The following is a 24,798-nucleotide window of genomic DNA, read 5'->3' on the forward strand; positions in this document are numbered from 1 at the left end:
ATTTTGTTCATTAGGCAGCATTCAGTAATCTAAGTAACCTCACATGTGAATTTACCCCTTGGTAAATTTTCTCATTACTTCATTTGGCAAATCAAACATCCACAAAAATCCACATGATGTTTGATTCAAGTGGCATTTAAGTCCTTGTCAGAAAGCTAATGTATTGTTCAAACAATCAGTAAAATCCCATTTAAAAGTTAGATTGCATTCATGCACCACCTTCTAAATATCAGCAAGCTATTCACATTTAAATTAAAAACAGAAAAAGCCCATCATGAAGTCTAGTACCATAACTGAGAAAATTGGCATCTCAAGAAAACTGTACCGCTCAGAATGACCTTTTCACCATACTACTGTACATTTTCTTAACCCTTCTATTGCATTCAAAATATGCATACACCTTTTGCATTCGGTGGTCAGTTTTGACCTGGTGGAGTTTTAAACTTATAAACTTACATTCATAATCTAATTGTTTTCATCACAAACCATATTGCAGCTCATTGTTAACTTCTTAGCTGTTCATACATGTAAAAAGATCTATATTTTTTGGCACGTTAACTGAAAAATATAAATGTTATTATGTGTGATGTCAGTTTTTTTTTTTCATTAAAAAATATAGAAATGTTCTAACATTTCAAAATATACATTAACTACAGCTAAACCAGTGTAATACATGTGAAGATATGTTTCTTTTTTATTATCAAGGTTTCTATGAAATTTCATTTGCATATAACATTGCATTAAATTTATATAAACATTTAAAGTGAGAATTTCTAGTACTTCTCCTATTTACTTCCATATTAATTAAAGGTGCTGTAAGCGATTGTTTCATGGAAAGGTATGCAAAAAATGTTCCTACTCCCGGAAAGATATTAATGAAATAAGTGTCCTTAGACATCTCACCAGTCTCTGTGACAGCTCTAGACTCTGTAAACAGCATACAAAAATGTGTCCGTGATCCGCAGTCAGTGACGCTTTCTGCCTGTCAATCATTTTGCACGTTCTCATAGTATTGTAGTTGCAGCAAATTATTGAGGCATTATGCATTTGTATGCCATGTTGCTCATAATAGTTGAAGGCTGCTGTTATTTTAAACAACTGTTTCTGCTATCCTTAAAGCTCATTTTGGTATCTTTGGAGTTCGGGGTTTTGGAAAGAGTCGGCGTGGCTAATCCAACGGCTCAGTCTCGTGGAAGGAGAATGGCTGAAATCGCTTACAGCACCTTTAATTACTCATTACTGCTGAAAAACAACTCAGCAGTCAAAAGCTACGCAACCAAATATTTTTTTTCCAACCAAACAACATCAAAACAACTATACAACACAACTACACAACATCTGTACTTGTATGCATGTTATTTTTATTAACTGAACTAACTGTAGAATGTTTATTGCATTAAGTGCTGAATGTTAATTTGTGATTATGCTGCAAGTTGGTTCATTATCAGATCAGTCTGTAGAGTGTGGCAGAGTAAAATGTGGACTTTTCTTCATTCAGCCTTTATTCAGACCATGTATGCTTGTACTTTTACTCTTGCCACACCTCCCTTTAGGCAGTTCTTCCTTTGATATAGTTTATTTATTTGTTATGTTTGTTACATCTGTTTTGTCAGTTCTGTGTGTGCGTGAGACTGTATGTGTGTGTGTGTGTGTGTGTGCATGTTTGTAAACAAGATGCAGTCCCATTTTGGGACTAAAAATGTGTGTGTGAGAGTATGGGAAAGATGCTAAATGTAAGTTAAAGTATTTTTAAGAAAAATAGAATTCTTAAATGTGCAAAAACTTTATAAGAGTGGTTGTATCTCTTTAAAAAATTCCAAAAATCAGATTTTTTTTTTTTTTTTTTTTTTTTTGTTATGTTCATTTTAGAAGTCTTGACAAAGTCACAAAGTTTGGTTCCCATACGAAAAATGATGTGATATTTAAAAATTATGATTTACCTCTACCGGGTCAAAAATGACCCGAACGCGATAGGAGGGTTAATCAATATTTTTTGTCTTGTTTTCCAATAAAACCATTCTTAAAATAAGGTACATTTTCTTCTGAAACAAAATGATGCAAGAGTTTGGTTCATTTTTGCAAAAATACAACAATATTTAGTAAAGTGCATACTTAAAATAATAATAAGAAAAAACATATTAATAAGATAAACATCTTAATATTTTATGTAGTTTTTATTCTCAAGTAAATGTACCTCTTTTTAAGTGTTTACTGGCAGCTGACCATCAACAATTGTGTTGAAGTACTGCACAGTTTACTGTTATACAGTAACCACAGCTGGCAGCACCCTCCCCCACCCCGGCCCACATTACAATAGCTGGAGGAGAGATGTGACACTGATTGGCATGGATGGGAATCTGATTGACTAATCAGTCCATTTAAGCGCCAGCTGTCAGCTTTAACAATCGGATTCCAGAGCAAATATGGGCTAGTCTTGTGTGAGGATTGCTCCCAATAGTGTTATTTATTACACATTTTGTATGTAATATGTTTAATTACATACAGAATGAATATGTTAATATGTGTAACCAGATTTTTAATGTGCATTTGTTTGATCACCCATCTCTCTTTGTGTTTGTTTCTATTTCAGATGACCAACGTGACAAAAGAGCACTGCCTCGAAGTTGTGTCCAAGTTTGAGCCTTGTCCTGAAAACCAGACACAGGGCGTTCTGGGCATTGATGGTATAAACCTTTTAATTTTATTTTTTCAAAGGTTGCTTTTCCAGAGTTTAGAAGAGTTCTCAGTTATCCTGTTTCTCCTCAAATAGCCTTAGTAGATATAAAAATAGACACAAATTTGACAATATACAGTAAAAGTTTAGTAATAAAATTATTTTTGGATAGCATAGCTCGGATATTAGACATTCATTGAAGTATCAACTTTGTCTGTGATGCTTCTCAATAAATTCCTTAGGAAAAATAATAATAGATCAAATAAATGTGAATAGCATAGTTCGAGTAATGGAGTTTCTCCTAAAAGTCTTTTGATAATTAGGTGTTAAAAGGATTTAATCAGAAATATTTGAGTTCATATTGAAATCTCTTTTGATTGGAAACTTTAATATCTTGGCAAATCTGAGCACAGTTTCAGACATTGTAAAGATCTCTACCAAAACTCGAGAGGAGATACATGTGAGATTACTAGGATTCCTTTCTCAGGAGAAAAAACTGTGAAGCAAAAGACTCCATTTGCACTACATTTCGTCCCACTGCTCTCTAGGAGAAACAATTAAAATATTAAAGAGGTCTAAAGAGATTCATCTCATTGTAACCACATTGTAATTTAGTCTAAGCTACTAATTGATTTGTTGTTGTAGTTTGTTAGATCTGTAGGTTGTTTTGTTATTTTCAAGACTACACACACTGAGCAATTTATTAGGAACCCTATGGTCCTAGGAAAGTGCCCGATGTGGTCTTCAGCTGTTGTAACTCATTCGCCTCAAGGGTTGACATGTTGTGCATTCTGAGATGCTATTCTGCTCACTACAATTGTACAGAGCGGTTATCTGAGTTACCGTAGCCTTTCTGTCAGCTCGAACCAGTCTGGCCATTTTCCGTTGAATCCATTGCTGCCACACTATTGACTGATTAGAAATCGCATGAATAAGTAGGTGTACAGGTGTTCTTCATAAAGTTCTCAGTGAGTGTATATGGCATTATTTTCCCATCTTGTATCCGAGAGGAAGATAACCAGCTCAAGCAGAATATACAGTGGGGTCCAAAAGTCTGAGATCACATTGAAAGTCTGGGATTATTGTAGACTCAAGCTTTTTAGCACTTACAATGGAAGTGAATGGGGCCAATTTTTGGAGGGTTTAAAGACAGAAATGTGAAGCTTATAATTTTATAAAAACTCTTACATTAATTCTTCTGTTAAAACTCATGAATTATATGAGCAATAAAGTTGTTTAAAGTGTCCTTTTATGGTCAATTTAGGTTTTTAGGGTTTACAGTGTTACGTAGTCATGGAAAAGTTGTGAAGTTGGATATAAATTTACACAGTAAAGGTTAGTAAGCGATTTTATCCCATAACACAAACTGATCTCACATTGAAATGGGAATCACAAGGTTGACTTATCTTCGACTGAAATTCGAAACACTGCCCCCAGGGGTCAAAGAGGTAAGTGTTGTTGGGCGTATAGGCCAAGTGTATCTGGCTGAGCTTGGAACTGCACACTACCATACTACTCTTACTATTTCTACCATAGACAGATATGGCAGAAGTAGTACGAGTAGTATGGGTAGTATGCAATTTTGAACTCAGACTCTATCTGCTTCATGCAAGATGACAAGGAACACTCACTACATGACATGACCACTCCAAGTAACATCCCCATTGGATCACAAAGCGATTCTATTGGCTGAAAGAACTTTTAAACTCTTATGCAAATTCTGTATGATTCTATGTAAATATGACAAATAATAACTTTTAAATATTATGTCATATATCATATTATTAAAGCAGAGATAAATATTTCTCTGTTCTGTTTTCTCCAGCCTATTAGCTTAGTTAGCTTAGCATAGTTTCTTCTCCTCTTCATTTACTTCGCATTTCTCCTCACTGTCGCCACCTAGCGGAATGATTGTGTTCTATAGAATGTTTAAGTTGTGGTATTTTTTATAATTTTACAAACTGTTTTTTTATTTTTTTGCAAAATTGTATTTAATTTAATTGTGGCTAGGAGTAGATATAGGGGTAGGGATTTGGTTAGGTTTAGGGGTAATGATAGGTGTAGTTGTAGGGTTGCTGCGGCACTCCAAAAAAATGCAACAAGCACAGTGTATGAAGATGATCCAAATGTTGCAAGACCTCAGCTTTACACCAGTTATTTGAAGGGGATGTGCCTTGTAGTGGCCAGGACGCAGACAGACCCTTCTCGTATAGGCACGTTTGAGCTCCATTTTCCGGTTAAAATGTCCACGGAGGGGCTCCAAAAGAGAGTTATTTTCAATTGTACAAGATATAATACAAAAGATGAAGAGGAATGGATATTTTAAAAACTGTACTGCCCAACCCAAACATCAGTGGAGTAAACATTTAATGTTGGGGGGGGGGGGGGGAATCCGAAACCTCTGAATCGTGCTTGTCAATGATTATGCGAATGCAATTAATTCCTGGTTTCAATGTGGGATGCGAACTCTGGTCCCCCATGCTGCTTACGCAACACACTTCCGGTTGTACCACAGGGGGAGGTAAACACACGTGAACCGAGGCAAAAATGTCTGATGGGCGCTTGTCAGTGAGTCCGCATAATGTGGCTGATCCTAGGGTACTGGAACTTTCGGAAACAACATGCCGACTTCCCGTGCGATCATGTGGTTAACACGCATATTATTTAACTTGTGGCTATACTTTTGAAACGGTGAGTATTTTAACATTTTAGTGTTTTAACGGATTGACCCCATTCACTTCCATTGGAAGTGCTTCACTGTAAACCAGATTTTTTTTTAAATTAGGGATGAAATTCATTTTTGTGGTAATCAACATTATGCCACAAATGCTGTCGAATGAGCTTAACTTTTACTGAATTAAGAATTTTCCTGTAAAACCTTTGTATTTACTTTGCTTCCATTGAGGCACACACGATGCTCTTTGGAACATTCTCAAATCATGCTGGAAAACATGATCATCAGGTTTTGTCAATGCCAACTCGAATGTATGCTGTCATTAAAGCAAAAAGGGGACATACCAAATATTGAAATTCACGTTCAACTTTCCACTCAAATTGTTATGCTGAAAATATAATTTGTAAATGTAATATTAAATGAGAAAATGAAAAATATAAGCATTTACACCAGTAGCCTTAGACTTTTGGACCCCACTCTATTGTATATGCATTTGTGACAGGAATTCACAATGAGCTCATGCTCTCACTGTACATCACAGGTTTTACAACTTACATGCGCAGTCCTGCAGGGGATATCTTCAACCCTGAGCACTATGAGGTGAATCAAGATATGACTCAACCCCTAAGCAGCTACTACATCGCTTCCTCACACAACACGTACTTGATGGGTGACCAGCTCATGTCTCAGTCACGGGTGGATATGTACGCCTGGGTTCTGCAGGCCGGCTGTAGATGTGTGGAAGGTGAGAGCGCCCTTTCTGTAGTGCTTCTAAACAAACCAATCACTGCATTTTGATTTATATATTCTGTGATCCAAATGAGAATTAAAGCTATGTGCAATATTTATATATGTTTTAATTTTCTTTAGAAGTACATAATTAAGTGGTAAAATGGATAAGAAGCTGCAGCTTTAGTTATTAACGATGAATGGTAGGTAGAATATTAGACAGATGGAAATTAATAAAATAATCTTTATACCTTTTTTTAAATTGAAATGAACTCAGCAGTATGTTTTTCTCTTATATTTATCTTAAGTTATAATTTTCATTACATTTTAATTCTTAAAGCAATAGTGTTATTGCTATTCCACTGGTATCACCAAACAGAATTCCAAAAATAACGAAACATGTTTTCAAACTGGCTCACAGCTGACTCTGAATAGTAAAACTGCGACTAAAAGTATCAAGAAAATTACACACAGCAGTTTAAAGGTTAGCAACACTATTTAGATATTGATAAAGATAAGAAAATAAAGTCAAACAACCCCTTTTATTCTTTTGTATCATCCTTTAGTGGACTGCTGGGATGGACAGGATGGAGAACCAATCGTACATCATGGCTACACACTGACCTCCAAAATCCTCTTTAAAGATGTCATTGAGACCATCAACAAATATGCATTCATCAAAAACCAGTAAGAGACTACTGATGTTTGTTATTAATCGATATTAATTGAGGGTTATTAGATAGAAGTGATCGACTGATATACTGTATATCTGTATATCTGTCTCTTCAGTGTTTGTCTGATCTTTTAACAATATACACCCCGAAGCGCAGGGGCAGACTTAGCACTAGGCAAAGGTAGGCAACCACCAAGGGCCACCAGCAGCCAGAGGCCCCCTAAAAATACATACAATATGATTTTTTTATTATCATTAATGCTAAATAAATCGTGCTGAAAATTTAAATGTCACTGTTACAACACCAATATGATAGAAACCGCTGTTATTTTCAGCACCATCAATGCAAGCAACCCCCTTCCCCCTCAGATCAGGCTGTAATGGAATATTCCAAGGTTTTAGGTGTTTACACAAGTGTATAAACAGGTGAAAGTGAACCAAACCGCTCGGACAGCTTTGTGGGATTTCACCGTGTACTCTCAGATTGCTGCACAGCCTGCACTGCCACCCACCGCTGCTTCCACGAGCACAGCACTCACTATAATCAACAACGCACAGTGTTGATGATGATAATGATCTGCACGTTGAAACTCGTAAATAAATACATTTAAAAAAAATGATCCTACTGTTTACTCGTTTTCGTCTTTTTTAGCAGCATACTCTAAATCTAAAAAACTTTTCAAATTTAAAAGTTGATCAAAGCCTTCTGGAAACATCCAAAATCAACTTTTTGTGTATTCATTTGGATATAGTTAATTCAAGGTGAAGCTGATGGAGGAAAAGTGCATTAACCTCGTGTGACCCTGCATCCACATGTGTGGACATTGTATTTTGGCTTTGCTATATGTAAAACATAATTTAAATGAAATTAAAACCAGCTGAATACTGTTCACAAGACTCTACACTGTCATTTAAGGGTTAAACATCTGGCTTACCGCGTCATGTGTTGATTTCCAGGAAGCGCTACTACGGGCGCAGCGCCAGCATAAGTGCCACTGGAAAAAACCTTGTTTGTAAAGACTAGCGTCTCTAGTTTTGTTTGATATGCCGCTTTAAAAAATCCATTCATTTTTCACGCATCAGAACGCTAATAAAAGTGAAGTCCACATATATGGAAATTAGGACTGCATTCCCTCAAAAGTTGAAAAAAAAAACATGTTAATTTTCAAAATTAACACATCTGTGGGTCAATTCGCTTAATTTTTATATAAATTTTGTTATTCTTTTTTATTTTTTTTTCACTGTACAATACGGTTCTATTCATTAACATTAGTAAATGCATTCCTATATATTTATTGTGCATTTTCACATTGATAATAAATGTATTCATGCAAAAGCTGAAAAATGTTGTTTTCAGAGGCTTTATTTGGAGTTACGATGAAAATAAGGTGTATTTCTAACTGTTTTGAGACCAGTGCAGACAGACAGCACACTGAAGGTTAAGCCATTCACTAAATATGGAGCAAGGGAGCAAGGGAGCATCCTATAGCTCTCTATACAGCTAAGAGCATTCACTCCTAAAATCAGACCAAAAGTTCAGTTTCAGGCTGCAGATGATGTTTGGACCACTCAACATTTTTGACAGACATGGGACAATAATAATCAGTACATAGATTCAGAATTTATAATGTATAATGTTATTTTAACATTGTTGGCAGTGATTGGATGATGCTGGACATTACTTTTAATCAGAAATATTTATTCAGCTTAATAGAAAATCAGCTGTAATGTCTATAACGTCTCAAAAACATGAATAATCAACACTCCTGGACACATAATAAACTATTTGATGAAAAAATCTGACTTTCTATAGCTTGGTATTACTTAAAATTTCACAACTTAGTCCCACTGTCCACATATGTTGACATACATTTTTAGGAAAACTATTTGCTCTAGAATTTATATATATACTGATGAGGTATCTCAGGACATTTATTGTATTTCAGTGATATCTTTTATCACTCAATTTATCTAGTTTTGTTTTCTGATTTATTATTAGTTGTATATTTGATATGCATGTTTATACATTTCATATATGTTTATGTTTTGTATTCTTTTATGCATGTTTTATTGTGTTTCATCTTCATGTTTTGTATTTGTTTATTTTTGTTTTCACTATGTAAAGTGCCTTGAGAAGCTACTTTTAAAGTTTATTATTATTATTATATCTACATGTCTGATAAACTGGCAGTATTTAGTATTGTAAAGTTATATAATTTCATTATTAAATTAAAATTATAAATGAGTAAATTAGAAATAAGTTACAAAATAATAGTTTGTTATTTAATTAATATTAAATTGTATTTAATATTTTTTTTTTTTACAAATTTACATGTAACAATTTAAATTAAGAATAAGTTATGAAATAAAATTAAATAAAATAATTAAATGTTTTAATTATTATTTTAAATGGATTTAATTTAATATAAAAAAAAGAAAATGTCTTTGTGTACATCACTGACGTGCACAGAACGGGGGCAGCAGGGGCACAAGCATAAGGACCCTGTAGCATTTGCGGAACACAGTCGATCGCCTCGCGCTCGCACTTTCTTATAGCGCCTTCAAACCGTACACCATGTTACCAGGGTAATGCCAAGGTACTGAATGACTGATCATGTTCATATTTCATGATACTGTCATGGTACTCCAAGGTACTTTAAAAATACCATGGTTTTACTATGACACATGTCATAAACATGTGGTTATCACAGACCATGTATGAAAATAAATAAATAAACAAGTGTATTAACATGGTGCTTTTTGTGAGAAATATAACAGAATACAATATTATTTGTGATAAAGGAAAAATGGAAAAAAAAATATGTACAGTATATACTGTATATACAAGAAAATGGTTAAATACTCAAAAAGCAAAGAAATTAGTTAATTATTATAATTACTACTCATTAAAAAAAAGAAAAAAGAAAAGAAAAGAAATATGTGGCCTTTTTTATCCTTCCGCCCCTGTCCCTGCTAAGGTCTGTGCACATCACTGGTGTACATTATAAATGTTACAGAATAATAACACTTATTTAATGTTATATTTTGAGCAATTACTTTGTGAACAAATTACTATACTACATCTGGGATAACCAAGCTGCTAACACATTCCTTTTTTTCTTTCTTTCTTTTTTTTTCTAGTTTTCTATATCTGCCATACTGGGTGTTCCAATTTCTTCCATTTATTTTAATACAAGTGCTCTGTTTCGGTTTAAATATTCTTTGGTATAAGCCACTATAAATTTTATATCAACATCACCTAGTGTTGGATTTCATGGGCTTTTGCCAGAATCGTAAATGATGTACTATGGTAGTGCAATATTTGGCACTGTACGTTTATGCCCATTTTCTGGATTTAGTTGTTTGAATTTGACAGTTGCACTCTCAAACTGAAGTTTTATCCTCAAGACTTACTTTCCTGACAGGCAGTGAATGGCGCTCAATGCCAGGCCAGAATAGCAGTGTTGAAGTTTTGTTAGTGTCCTGTTCTCACGACATGCTGGCGAGAGGTCCAGACACCGTGTGAACATGATCGTGCGTGTTTCTACTTGACTTCCTCCCTCTCTAAGATTTCCTGGTGTTGCTGTTGCTAAAGGTGATAATCCAATTAAGCCGCCCGCTGTCGGGGTTCCTGAGGTCGCAGTCAGTGAAAAGCTATTTTTAGATGTGTCTCTCAACATTACTCGTATGTCAGACGTGATATGTGACTATTTGGCTTGTCATTTTAACTCTAATTTAAGTATAAACTGCAATGACAGTAAGACAGTACAGCAAACATCTGACTGTCAACAGTATCCAGGTCTATATGTTCATGTAATATTTCCTCTCTGTTCACTACTGAAAATAGTTTTTGGCCTCATAAGATGTAGAGACAAGAGTGCAGTGTGCAGTTCATTCATGTCTGCTTTATTCAGAATACTGTTTGTTGCTGTACCTTTAAGACTTCTATATGTATATGACCTCTGTTACAATTGGCTAACCCCTTTCATGTGAATTGACTGGAGGAGGCGTTGATGTGTAACTGTGGATGGTCATATGTTAATAAGCTCATTGCTGTGACTAGGGCTGAGCACTGATACAGATTTCCCAGTTTGCTTACATATGAAACAAATACATGGAACCTTCAAACTTGGTACATTATGAAAATATAAATTTTAAAACTTAAGAACATGGCCCAAACTTTGCAGTTCAATTGCTGTTTATTAAACAGATACATTACAGTAATAATCAACACTACCAAAACTGAAGTATACTTTAAACTACAAGTAAAAGATTGATCTTGGGATTTTAATAATTGATATAAGGATCGTTGAAATGAAGATAGTGATTTATTGGAAAATCAGTTATTTTTACCCAGTCAGAGCTGTGACGTCATAACGTGAATATGTCTGAATGAGCCACAAGTCTCGTTGGGCTAAGGAGGAAGCTGTGCGTTGTGAACATTAGAGTATATACTGTAAGGCATAATTCACAATTAGCAGGTCATTATCCAGTACATTCCAGGATCCTCACCACACTATCTGGGTTTATTTTGCAACAGTAACAGCTGACTGGACATTATCCCACTTTTCTATATAAATGGCCATGAAATATTGATTTGAGCTGAAAAGATTTTTCATGTGTGTGAAATAAAGAGGGTGCGGACTGATACGAGATGTGAAACTTTGTTGGAAATCAGTCAGTTATACAGTTTATCAGCTACAAAAATCTACAGGTTACAAATACATCATTTGTATAGGTTACAAACAAAATTGTTTTTAAGGGTTAGGTAAGGTAGAAATTGTGGTTTAAAGGGACAGTTCACCCAAAAAGGAAAATTCTGTCATTATTTAATCTCCCTCATGTTGTTCCAAACCCATATGACTTTCTTGCATCCTCGGAACTCAAAAGGAGATTGTTATGCAAGACGGCGCCGAGTATGGCTGCTGCGTTGCGAGCTCTGACCCAATGTTGCAGTTTTTGTTTGTTTTGTCTACAATTCTTATGTTTTTTGTCTTGGATGTTGTCTGCCTTATTGTCTACGATAGACAAACACAGAGATTACATCTGCTCTGTGCTACCTACCTCACTGGACCCACTGCAGTTTGCTTACCGCAACAACAGCTCCACTGATGATGCCATTGCATCTACACTACACACTGCTCTCTCCCACCTGGAAAAAAGGAACACATATATGAGAATGCTTTTTGTAGACTACAGCTCAGCATTCAACACCATAGTGCCCTCCAAGCTTGATGAGAAACTCCAGGCTCTGGGCTTAAACAGCTCGCTGTGCAGCTGGATCCTGGACTTCCTGTCAAGCAGACGCCAGGTGGTTAGAATGGGCAGCAACATCTCCTCATCACTGACCCTCAACACTGGAGCCCTGCATGGCTGTGTTCTCAGCCCACTCCTGTATTCCCTGTACGCACATGACTGCGTGGCAACACATAGCTCCAATGCCATCATTATGTTTGCTGACAATACAACGGTGGTAGGTCTGATCACTGACAATGATGAAACAGCCTACAGAGAGGAGGTGCACACTCTGACACGCTGGTGTCAGGAGCAAAACCTCTCCCTCAACATCAGCAAGACCAAGGAGCTTGTTGTGGACTTCAGGAGAAAAGACAGAGAACACAGTCCCATCACCATCAATGGAGCACCAGTGGAGAGAGTCAGCAGCTTCAAGTTCCTGGGTGTCCACATCACTGGGGAACTCACATGGTCCGTCCACACTGAGGCCGTTGTGAAGAAGGCTCATCAGTGCCTCTTCTTCCTGAGATGGCTGAGAAAGTTTGGAATGAACCACCACATCCTCACACGGTTCTACACCAGCACTGTAGAGAGCATACTGACTGGCTGCAACACTGCCTGGTACGGCAACAGCACCGCCCACAACCGCAAAGCCCTGCAAAGGGTAGTGCGAACTGCCAGACACATCATGGGAGGTGAGCTTCCCTCCCTCCAGGACATATATACCAGGCGGTGTGTGAAAAAAGCTCGGAGGATCATCAGAGACTCCAGCCACCTGAACCATGGGCTGCTCTCACTGCTACCATCACGCAGGCGGTATCGCAGCATCAGGACCCGCACCAGCCGACTTCATGACAGCTTCTTCCCCCAAGCAATCAGACTTTTGAACTCTTGATCTCTCACGATCAATATACATCAGCACTGCACTTTATTAATCTTACACTGGACTGTCATAAATGATATTCTCTCTTAACAACACACTAGCAGCTGACTATCAACCGACAGCCTGAATGTCAATACAGCATATACAACCTACTGTATATTTTATATATACTATTTTTATCGTATACTGTGTATTCTATATTTTGTGTATGCATATTCTATATTGTGTATTATATACTGTATATTGTATATTATTATTTATATATTGTGTTGTGTGTAATTATGTGTATTTTAGATATGTAAATTGTGTTGTGTAAATCTGATGTTTATTGAAAATTGGTATATGTCTCATCACTGTCATGACTGCTATGTTGCTCGGAACTGCACCCAAGACTTTCACCCACTGTTGCCCTTGTGTATATGGTTGAGTGACAATAAAGGGATTTTATTTGATTGAGATTTAGCAGATGTCTCATTAGCAGCTGTCCTGTGTCCACCATATTGGAAAGGTCAAGAGTCATCCATAAACTTGACAGATGTGGCCTGCAACAGTCTGGAGTATTTTCCAGCCAATTAACACAAAGATTTGTTTTGCCATAAACTTCAGACAATCTTGTAGATCAACATTTCTTAAACTATGGGTCGCATAGCCATACATGTTGGGTCACGATGTATTTTGATGTACATGTAAGTATTTCTTCCTAAGTTAAAGTAACTGAAATTGTTAAGAGCAAATGCTGTCTGTTCAGTGCACACTTTCACGCTGTTGCGCTGGCCGTGACTGTTTTTCGGCTGTTTTCCACAATATCATTTGATAGACTCGGTCTCTCACCACGATATCAAGCAAGGCGGAGGCGCAGTTAGGTGCGGAGGAGATGCGGCCAACAGGTCACTTCACATCACACACACCGCTGTAACTGTGTACACTCGCCAAACAGAAAGATGACAAAGTATCAGTGTGACGAGGAGGAGGGAGTGGCCGGGCCGTGAAGGCTGGTGCTGATCATCTGATCCGCGAGAGAGCGAGATAAAGGGGAGCCAGAGGCGCCAGTTCGAGAGAGAGAGAGACGCACACGGCCGTGCTGCATGTGTGTTCGTCTAATGTTTTATGTTCTATGTTGTTTTAAGTTCATTTATACCATTAAACTTTACATTGAATGGTCAGCCAGTTCCTACCTCCTCTTTGCCCGTCCTTAAACTTTTACTGTCATGTGCCAGTGGAGCAGCCGGAGGAACTGCTGCGGTCTGCCGAAGAAGGGGGGAGGGGGCGGTTCCATCCGCCAGGGGCCGGAGGACTCGCTGCCGTCCACCGGGGAAGGAGCGAGCTGGCGTCCACCAGAGTAGAGGAGTGGTTGAGGACCGGGCGACAGTGCGTCCAGGAGCCGCCAAGCAAGTACTTCCCTCTCTCTCCTCTCTCTCTCCCTGTGTGTCTCTGCTCGCCCTTTCCCTCTCCCCATGCCTCCCCTCGTCTCTCCCCCAGGTTCACAGGAGGCGGGGTGACCACCAGCTGACGGAATGGCCGGAAGGGCAGCATCTGCCCTCTAGAGATGGAGGGGAGTAAGTCAGTCCGGTGGCACCCTAGCCTGAATGGGGTGGGGGAGGAGTGTGACAACGAGGAGGGGGTGGCCGGGCAGTGATGGTGCACAGCCAGCACTGAATCAGCTGATCAGAGGGAGAGAGAGATAAACTGAAGCTGGAGGCGCCAGTTCGAGAGAGAGAGAGAGAGAGAGAGAAAGACTCATGCGGCCACGCTGCATGTGTGTTCATCTTATGTTTTATGTTCTATGTTGTTTTAAGTTCATTTATACCATTAAAATTTATGTTGACTGGTCAGCCGGATCCCGCCTCCTCCTTGCCCATCCTTAAACTGTTACAATAAGAAAGAGTGAGGAGCGCCAACAAAGCGTTATGTGGGCAAGTTCAAAGTTTTGAGTTGCACTTAATAAGATGACATCTCCTCACACGGCACCTGCAGGTCGAGAGAAAGCCCCGAAAATTCTGTCAGAACAAGACGAAAAGTTAGTCAGGAAAATAGTTCAGAATTGATGTACTGTAGCGGTGAAGATAAGCAGAAATATGCAAGTACTGTCTATCAAAGTTTGGGTCCTGAGCCAAGAAAGTTTAAGAACCCCTGTTGTTAAACAAAGTATTGGTAATACACTCTTATAAATAATGCTGATCATCTGTACACTGCCTAAAGCTTTGAGTTTCTAATGACATCAGTGGGATAAGTGATCATAAACACAACATTATGGATAGGTCATATCCATACATAAAGCTAGCTCCAAAAACATCCATAATATATTTATTTATTAAAATCATATGTTTGTTTTTTTACTAAATCATATAGTACCAATCAAACACTAAGTTGTATCCATATACTGTATATTATAAACAGTGTTGGGTGTAATCCAACTGCAAAGTAATTATTTTCTGTAATCTAATCAAAAATATAGTGTAGTGCATTACATTTTAAATTCTTGTAATCAGATTACAGTTACTGACTTTCAATTAATTTAATTACTTTTAAGTACATTATAGGGTTATGCTTATTTCTGTAACCCTTTTGCACAGCTACTAACCAAATAAATAAATACATGGACATAAAATATTGATTTGCATTGAAATTATGTAATTTGATAAGAAATAAATAACTGAACAGATGAAATCAACTTCCGGTTGCGTCAGAGTTCCGTTGCTGGTTTCTTTTTGCGAAAAGAAACCAGTCTTACTCCTCATTATTCAGCCTATTACAAGACTACTTGCCAAATAAACAAATAACTGGACATGAAACATTGATTTGAGTTGAAAATATTGTATTACCTTACTTGAAGAGATCACAAAGTGATCAAAGAAGCAAGAGAGATGGTTCGCAAGGACCCGGATGAGCGGCCTGTTATTGCTCTGTGAGATGGCACTACTGAGCAATTACCTCAATCAGAATCGAGTATTCCAGGCCACTGTATGAAATATGGCCCTGTAATGATTCATTCTGAAGGTGAATTGTGAGGGGCTGAGTGTATGACTTGTGTGTAACAATGAACAAGAAAGAAATAGAGACATTATTTTAAATTTGTTGAGCAGAAAAGTGTTTTAGAAAAAAACACTTTTAGTGTTTTACAATAGTTATTGCTATAAATAAATCCTGCTAAATTCCAGCGACTTCTCTTCTACAGCAGTTGTTTCATAACAAACTCCAAATAGAGTTCTCTACAAATGAATATATCATGGCAAATATATTGAAGATTAGCATACAAGCAGACAATTTAGTATCTGATGAACTGTTTCCACACAAAAACTGTTTATGAAGCACTCTGATGCATCTCTTCTATTGACTTGCATACAAACAGGTCTCCTTGTTGACCGTTCTAATATTGTGGCGTGGTTGACATATCCAGACTAGCCGAATGCGGTATCTACATATAGATATCTATGGGACTGACAGCTTCAGTCACCATTCATTTTCATTGTACGCAAGTGAATGATGACTGAGGCATACATTCTGCCTAACATCTCCTTTTGTTTCAAACAGAAGAAAGTCATATGGGTTTTGAACAACATGCAGTATTAGTCTTTCCATTTCTCTGTAGTAAGTGCTTTAACCTCACTATCATCACAGATGTTAAAGTGCATTTATGCGCTATGTTTTCTTAGGTATCCAGTGATTCTGTCCATCGAGAATCACTGCAGTGTCCCACAACAGAAGAAGATGGCTCAGTATCTGACTGAAGTGTTGGGTGATAAACTGGACGTGTCCTCCATCCCCACAGACGAGTCTGGACTTCTGCCTTCACCCGAGGCCCTGAAAGGCAAAATTCTCATAAAGGTGACCGTCCAAATGCAAATGTTCATTTCGGATAATAAATGGTCAGATTTCATTCAGATACACATGTTATAAGTCAACTTAAATGACTTTATTTGACAGTCACAATTCCTACACTATGCTGTTTTTAATAATAATGTGAAATTAAAATAAACTTAAAATGTTGAGTTGTCAAACTACTGTTAAACAATGTAACAAGTTAATATAATAGGAATGAGAAAGATAATCATAGAAATATATATATATATTGTTTTTTGCACTCAGATGAACATTCAAAGATTGAATTTGATAAAATTAATTAGTTATCATAAGGTTAACACTATTTAAAATCTCAAGTATATAGTTTATGCAATTGGGGTTCAGCTGAAAAAAAAAAACGTTTAGGAACCCTGTATTAAATTATAATTGGTGCAAAATTATTTTATATACAGTGGCAAAAAAAAGTATGTAAAAAATAACTGTCGGTTGATAGTCAGTTGCCAGTGTGTTGTTAAGAGAGAATATAATTTATGACAGTCCAGTGTGAGATAATAAGATTAATAAAGTGCAGTGCTGATGTATATTGATCGTGAGAGATCAAGAGTTCAGAAGTCTGATTGCTTGGGGAAAGAAGCTGTCATGAAGTCGGCTGGTGCGGGTCCTGATGCTGTGATACCGCCTGCCTGATGGTAACAGTGAGAGCAGCCCAAAAATAACTCTTTGGAATTACCTGCATTTATATATAAATTTGTCTTAAAATCTGATTTGATCTACATCTAAGTTAAAATAATGAACAAATACAATATGTTTTAATAACACACAAATTATTGTATTGTTCTTGTACATGTTGAAAACATCATTCAAACATTCACAGTGTAGGTTGGGAAAAGTATGTGAACCCCTAGGCTAATGACGTCAACAAAAGCTAATTTGAGTCAGGAGTTGGCAAACCTGTCATCCAATTAATGAAACGAGATTGGAGGTGTGGGTTAGAGCTACTTTGACTTATAAAAAGCACTCAAACATTTTGAGTTTGCTATTCACAAGAAGAATCTGCTGATGTGAACCATGCTATAAAGCTGGAAAGGGTTACAAAGTTATCTTGAAGAGCTTAGATATTCATCTGTCCACAGCTAAACAAATTGTCTATAAATGGAGACGATTTAGTACTGTGGCTACTCTCCCTAGAAGTGGCCGTCCAGCCAAGATGATTCAAAGGGTACATGCTTGGTCGATGTTATTGCTGCCAATGAAGGATTGACCAGTATGGCGAGCAGGGCGGGGCCGAGTGGCATCTGCGCAGAGCGAGGGCGGGAAGATAAGGGGTAAATGAGTTCCACCTATGTGCCACACCGGTCTCACGTTCCAGTGAGGGGTGGCGGGAGTATTTAAGGAGAGGAGACAGCGGCAGATGGAGAGAGAGATGCATGAAGCTGTGTGTGTGTGTTTGGCATGTTTGCGGGGAAGCAGCACGTGAAGTTATTTTATGTTATGTTTAAGAAATAAATGTCTACATGTTTGTCAAGCCAGTCCCAGCTTCCTCCTTTCCCATCCTTGAATTGTTACACTGGTGCTGAACCGGGGCAGAAGGAAGGATGTGCTGTCGTGGAGTCCTCACCACTGCTGTCCTCTGGGAAGTGGAGGAGCCACTGCCGTCCACCAGGGGATGGAGGATTCACTGCCGACCACCAAAAAAAGGAGTAAGCTGGGACTGGCTTGACAAACACATAGACTTTTATCTCTTAAACATAACATAAAACAACTTCACGTGCTGCTTCCCCGCAGACACACTGAACACACACACAAAGCTTCATGCGTCTCTCTCTCTCTCTCTCCATCTGCCGCTGTCTCCTCTCCTTAAATACTCTTGCCGCCCCTCACTGGAACACAAGACCGGTGTGGCACACAGGTGGAACTCTTTCACCACTTATCTTCCCGGCCTCGCTCTGCCCAGATGCCGCTCGGCCCCACCCTGCTCGCCACATACCCCCATCGCCAAACTCAGACTGGGGAATTCTCCAGGGAATTAAATCCAAGGGTTCACTTACTTTTTCCACAGCACTGTGAAGGTTTAATGGAATGTGTTCAATAATGACATGAAAGATTATAATTGTTTGTTTGTGTTAGCTTAAGCACATTTTGTTTGATTGTACTTGTTACTTTGATGAACGTAAGATCACATTTTAAGGTCAGTTAATGCAGAAAACCAGCTAACTCCAAAGGGTTCACGTACTTTTCTTAAAACTGTATTACAAAAATAGCAGATTCAGATATAAGAGTATTTTGCTTTGTTTTGTGTTTCTCTTTATTTTGTGCAGTTCCTTGTCTTTTTTCCATCAGAGATGCTTTTAAAGCAACAGCAGAGGAGTATGTTAATGACTTGAGATGTGTTTGCTGTAGTGCAGCCCCTCTCCTGTGCTTTTAATAAAGTGTGAGGGTTGAAAACTGGGTAGTAGATGGAGCAGCTCTGCAAATAAGCGAGTTGGCGCTATAATTGGAAGGCAGACTGACATTCCCAATAGAGAGTAAATCCTGAACTGCAAACTGGGCCAGCCGGTGGTATTGACAAATTGCTCTGCACAGGCTGTGGATCTTCGTGCATGTGGCAACAGTGAGCCCAGATATACAGATTGCTTTATTACCAATGGATTGTTAATACAACATCAAACCCAATACTGATGTATTAAACCGTATCTACACTGCACACGAGTAATGTGACTCAACTAGAAGGCTCACATATTATCAACAAAGCTGTCCGCACTGTGAGCGTGCAACAATTAAGTAATACATTTAAGTAATGTGATGTATATTGTGATATTGTCACAGCTAAAGGCCGTTGTTAGGCATGATGCGCAGCAGAGTGATTATATTCACAATATAGCATGAACTTGAGTGCCTTCTTGCTTTTATAAAACTGTTACTACATAATAAAAATATTTAGGGCACATATTTTCATTAAAAATTATTTTATCAAGCAAATTAATTAAGTGATATCCTTCTGCTGGAACTAAGGTTATTAGTTGGCCCATCCCGGTCTCATGATAAGTCGTAATAATAGTATGTTATATATTCTTAAAAACATCAGAATTTGGATAGCGAATGTGGATGGCGTAGCGTGGATAATTTGGTCTTGGGAGAATTTGATGAGAAATGTTTGAGTACATATAAAGGAGAAATGAGAAGATGGAGATCAACTGTAAGCAAAAGTCTGCATTTGCTCTCCATTTAATCCCATTCTTGGAGAAATAATTAAGGTGATTGAGGTGCAAAAAGTGATTGCTTATAAAATGCTCTGATTCTAAGAAATAGCTAAAAGATCTTTAAATTTTAAATCCATTATTATTTAATCCTGATTAATTAATCCTTAAATGGTGTTTTGCCAAACATTATTGCATATCCCGTGTCTTTAGTGACCCGGAACGTGCATCTATCAAAAATGGTCTACAAAATGCACAGATAGTATTACGTTTTCAAGCTTTTATTTTATATTTTATATATCAAAGACATCATACTTCCACATTACTTCTTCATCACATAGCAATGTCAAATGTAAATCAAGTTAATCACTGAAACAACAGCTCCACCTTGAGGAAAAAATAGCATATATAATATGCATGTGTACATGCATATCAGATCCTGATAATTTCATCATTGTGCAGAAAATCTACATGATATGATTTGTGTGAATATAGTACTCATTTGTCTTGGAATAAACAAATACATTTATATACTATGATTAGTAAATTTATATATGTAAACTAGATAAAAAAAATATTATTTATGGAAGCGCAGATATATATTGCAACATTATTACATATCTCGGGTCACTATAGACCCTATAGGCCTATACTTTTGGTAATGAAGCAATTAAAAAATTTTCCCCCCAAAAATGGATGAGTTAGATGGGGTGGAATCAGGTTCTGGGTCTTTTACAGTCTGTTTTGTGCACATCATTTCATTAGTGCTGATATGAATTAGATGCATTTGAAACATCTTTACATGTTTTTTTGTATGTTTGTTTGGGTTTCATAGGGTAAAAAACTGCCTCCAAACATAGATGAGAATGCGGAGGAGGGGGACGTGTCAGATGAAGATAGTGCAGATGAGATGGAAGACGACTGTAAGCTCATGAACGGAGATGTAAGTGATGTTATCCTGCCACAGTGCTGTTTTACTGAGTTAAGTCTTTCTGGAGAGAAAGGGCAACCCCTGGGGCCTCAAACTGCCAAAGCCTCAGGCCGCACGGCCCGAAAGAAAGTTGAATACCAGGGCCTTTGGTGTGTACAGTGTAAGCTAATCACTAAAGCGATGGGGGGCCTCCAAAGACATCGCAATTCACTTTGTATTCAGACTTCTCTCTGTCTCAGAACTATCTTGATATTGGCTTTAAAGTCAACACAAAATCAACACTGATCCTATGTACTTCATTAATAAATATCTTAATGGTGCTAAAAATATTATTCTTATTTTTCGTATAGTAAAATATAATTTCTTAATCTAATTTTTTATTAATTTGGGCTGAAATATGGCCCAGATATTTTCTTGAAAGCTTTCATGAGATTCACCCTAACTGTCAATTCTTCAGAAGTCCTTCTGTTCTTAGTTCAGCTGTGCAATGCAATCATATGCACAAGGCTTTTAGTGAAAACTGAAAGATTCATATATTTGGAACGAAAGCTCCTTGTGTCTAAGTGCTCCATGTAAAAATAAAGGGGGTATTTTGGAAAGTGAACATTTGTCATGAATTCTGTGTGTAAAATAAGGTCAAGGTCTTAAAAGTTTAACTGACCCAGATCCTGTGATGAATGGTTTTGTCATTCAGATTCCCTGTAGAAATCTTAAGAAGGCTCATATTAAGAAGTCAGTCCACCCATGAGGTCCATTAAATTTCACACAGCTAACTCTCTGTCTCTGTTTCACTCTCTCTCATTTTTCAGACATCTATGAACAGGAAACAGGCCGAAAATGTTGCAAAGAAAAAGTTGGACAATCTCATGAAGGAGTCAAAGATTCGTGACCGAGAAGATCCAGACAGCTTCACCATCACTGCATTGCCGTCCACAGGAAAACCTCTTGATAAGTCGGCGTTGAAGGTAAAGGTTACCACTCTGTACATAAGTTATAGTGCAACAGTAACAGTCTTACTCTGTACCAGGACAGTAAATGTTACCTGATTTACACACAAAAGCAGATGCACTGTGCTGTATGTTCAAATGCATTACAATAATTTTGATCCATTTTTTTAATTATTTATTTAGATAATTTGTTTTATATTATTTTTTTGTTTGCAGACTGAAATTAATCACTTTTTATTCACTTCTAATTTAGATAAGACAGATAGTCATACAGACACAGATGGATGGATGGATGGATGGATAGATAGATATCAGTAGCCTTTATTAGTTGTAAATAGTCAATAGTAATGAATTAACTGTTCATTAATTTGCTTGTAATAAATCATTTTTTATTATACTTTGTGTGTTGAATATTTACTGTATAAAAAACAATGGTGACATTTTGCAACTCTGAATGGTTTTCCAACATGTACCTCAAAACAAAATATACATAAAAGTATTTTATTAATATTATTATTATCAGTGATTTCCTGAAATCACTGTCAAGGAATTTAAAATCTTAACTAACTAAAGCTAAAACATGCTAGCAATGACTATCAACATGCTAAATCATGCTAGAAACACCTAGCAACATGCTAGCAATACCTAGCTACATGCTAAAACATGCTAGCAACATCATGCAAGCAACGCCTAGCTACATGCTAAGAAATGCTAACAACACCTAGCTACATAATAAAACATTCTATCAACTCAAAGCAACATGCTAGCAGTGCCTAGCTACATGTTAAAACATGCTAGCAATGCCTTAGAACTGTATAGCAACACCTATACCTTGTCACCAGAATTTGGTAGAGACATGGGGGTGGGCTCCTTTCACTTAAGCTAGCAATCAGTCTTTTTAGTATCACCCTGGAAACTGCCCAGAAACCAGATGGAATACCCTAGCAACCGTATTGCAATATCCATATCTCGGCATTAGAACATCGTATAGACATGGGGGTGGGCTCTTTGGGCTCAGGGAAGTGTAGCGAGGCCTTGTCTTTAGTTAACTTCTCCCCAACACTGACATATATCATAATTTACTTCAGTTGCTAACTGTCCTCTTGCCTTTCACTCATTAGGTTCATTGTACCCTTGTACAGATGTGTGTGGTTATTTGAGGACATACTCAAGAGGCTTTTATAAGTCAAACACAGGGCACTGTTACATCTCTCTCCTTGACAGCCCATTGTTGTGCTCCAGGCAAGGTTGCTTAAAGGGGCCATATTCTGCATTTTTGCACCATTGTATTTTTTGTCTTGTGGACTTTTAATGTTAGTCAATGTTTTTTGCACCAAAGACAATAATAGTTTAGTATTTAGTTTCTCCAGTCCATTTTCCACCCTCTCCCTGACCCTTACAATTAAGCAGGCTGTTATTATTATTTTCTTTTTACTGTACATTTAGGACTTCTGTATGTAAATAACCTCTGTTGTGATAAGCTAACTTTGCCTTCCAGCAGTTCACTATGTTCACCATGGGCAAGTTGCTAAACGCTGAATAGGTGTTTATGTTTAAATATGGATGGTCATGTATTAATGTTCTCATTGTGATGCAGCTTATTTTTCATAAATAGTGTGAGTGCACTGCAGGGAGCTTTGCATTGTGAATGTTAAAGTATGTCTAAATAGTACATACTTTAATTTCAAGAAAGCAAGAAAAATCCCATGTTCCACCATATGACCCCTTCAAATTATGTTTTAATAGGTTGCTACCGCCACCTAGTGAGCATGGTTAAATATTAATCTGTTTTCCATCCATTGCCAGACTTTTTTAAATCAAGCTTTCTTTTATTAATTATAAAGCACCTGTTTGTATGCATATATTCTGCTTTAATCAAGAATAAACCCCTAAATAACTTGCAGTTTATCATGGGATTCCAGTAACACTTTACAGTAAAGTTTTCACAAAAAACATTTACATTTGTTAATGCATAAGAGTTAACATGTATCATGAACTAACAATGAACAATTGTTTTACAGCAGTTATTAATATTGGTTAGTGATAACTTCTAAATATACTGTCATTCAGTGTTAATGTTAACTGATAACATGAACTAACTATACTTGCACAGCATTAAGTTGTACGTGTTCAATATTGCATCAAATAATGTTAACAGAAACAACCTCATTATAAAGTGTTACAGGAAATCCTTTGTGATATTCTGCTCATTATAATGAACAGTTTGTCATAATCAGTGTCTACTGCACATTTCTTCTATATAACCTCCTCTACATGCCCCTGCCAAAATTTTCAATGGAATTTATAGTAGGCTATGCTACAGTATAATGTATGTGTTTTGAATTCAGGGAAAACAGGAAGATGGCACTGACACTGGAGATGAGGCCAACATTGGAGGCAACAAGCGTCTGGCCCGATCTTTCATGGGAAGCTTCTCCAAACGCAAGGTAATTTTACATATAGATTATTGTGCATATGTATGCACACACACTAAAACAACAGCATTTCCTCTTAAGTTGAACATACACCAAATAATATGTCTGTGTCTTATAGGTACTCTCTCCGCTGATGCATATCAGTGTAATCAATTATTCATACTTCATGAACGATGAATAATATAATATGCATAAAATGCATAATTACACGGCATTCTGGAATACTCATGCATCCTACAGTCAAAACATTTTTTTAACTGGTTTTGCTTCAGGACAGGTTTTAGATAGGACGTTCCAAAAAATAGTGAAAAAAAATAATTAAACATGAAAGTTACTTAGTGTTACCATAAACTGCATAGACCCAATAATATGTAAAATGATTAACCTGACATAGGCTGAGTAGGAAAATTGACAGTTGTAAACACAGACATGTACTTTTGTAAACACAGAACAACTATAATGTATTATCACTACATCTCCTCACCTCCACCTGTTTGCTGTAGAAAAAGACAAGCAAAATAAGAAAATCCTCCAGTTTTGAGGACACAGACACCGATCAGGAGAGCTCGGGTGGGGCGTCTAAAGGCCCCCCGCATCACAGCAGGTAACACTGGATTTG

General features: G+C 37.3%; 1 protein-coding gene across 1 annotated transcript in view; it reads left to right on the plus strand.

Moving 5' to 3' along the window:
* The window catches only part of LOC127414484 (1-phosphatidylinositol 4,5-bisphosphate phosphodiesterase eta-2-like), a 203,434-nt gene that overhangs the window by 151,323 nt on the left and 27,313 nt on the right, over positions 1-24,798 (plus strand). Inside the window, exons 7-14 of the mRNA XM_051652527.1 lie at positions 2,591-2,684; positions 5,890-6,093; positions 6,644-6,764; positions 16,522-16,693; positions 20,702-20,809; positions 21,607-21,762; positions 24,093-24,191; positions 24,683-24,783. Of these exons, the coding sequence (XP_051508487.1) occupies positions 2,591-2,684; positions 5,890-6,093; positions 6,644-6,764; positions 16,522-16,693; positions 20,702-20,809; positions 21,607-21,762; positions 24,093-24,191; positions 24,683-24,783 (1,055 nt within the window). The remainder of the gene's footprint in view (positions 1-2,590; positions 2,685-5,889; positions 6,094-6,643; positions 6,765-16,521; positions 16,694-20,701; positions 20,810-21,606; positions 21,763-24,092; positions 24,192-24,682; positions 24,784-24,798) is intronic.

The sequence above is a fragment of the Myxocyprinus asiaticus genome, chromosome 24 (genome assembly GCF_019703515.2).
Source record: "Myxocyprinus asiaticus isolate MX2 ecotype Aquarium Trade chromosome 24, UBuf_Myxa_2, whole genome shotgun sequence".
Taxonomy (NCBI): Eukaryota; Metazoa; Chordata; class Actinopteri; order Cypriniformes; family Catostomidae; genus Myxocyprinus; species Myxocyprinus asiaticus.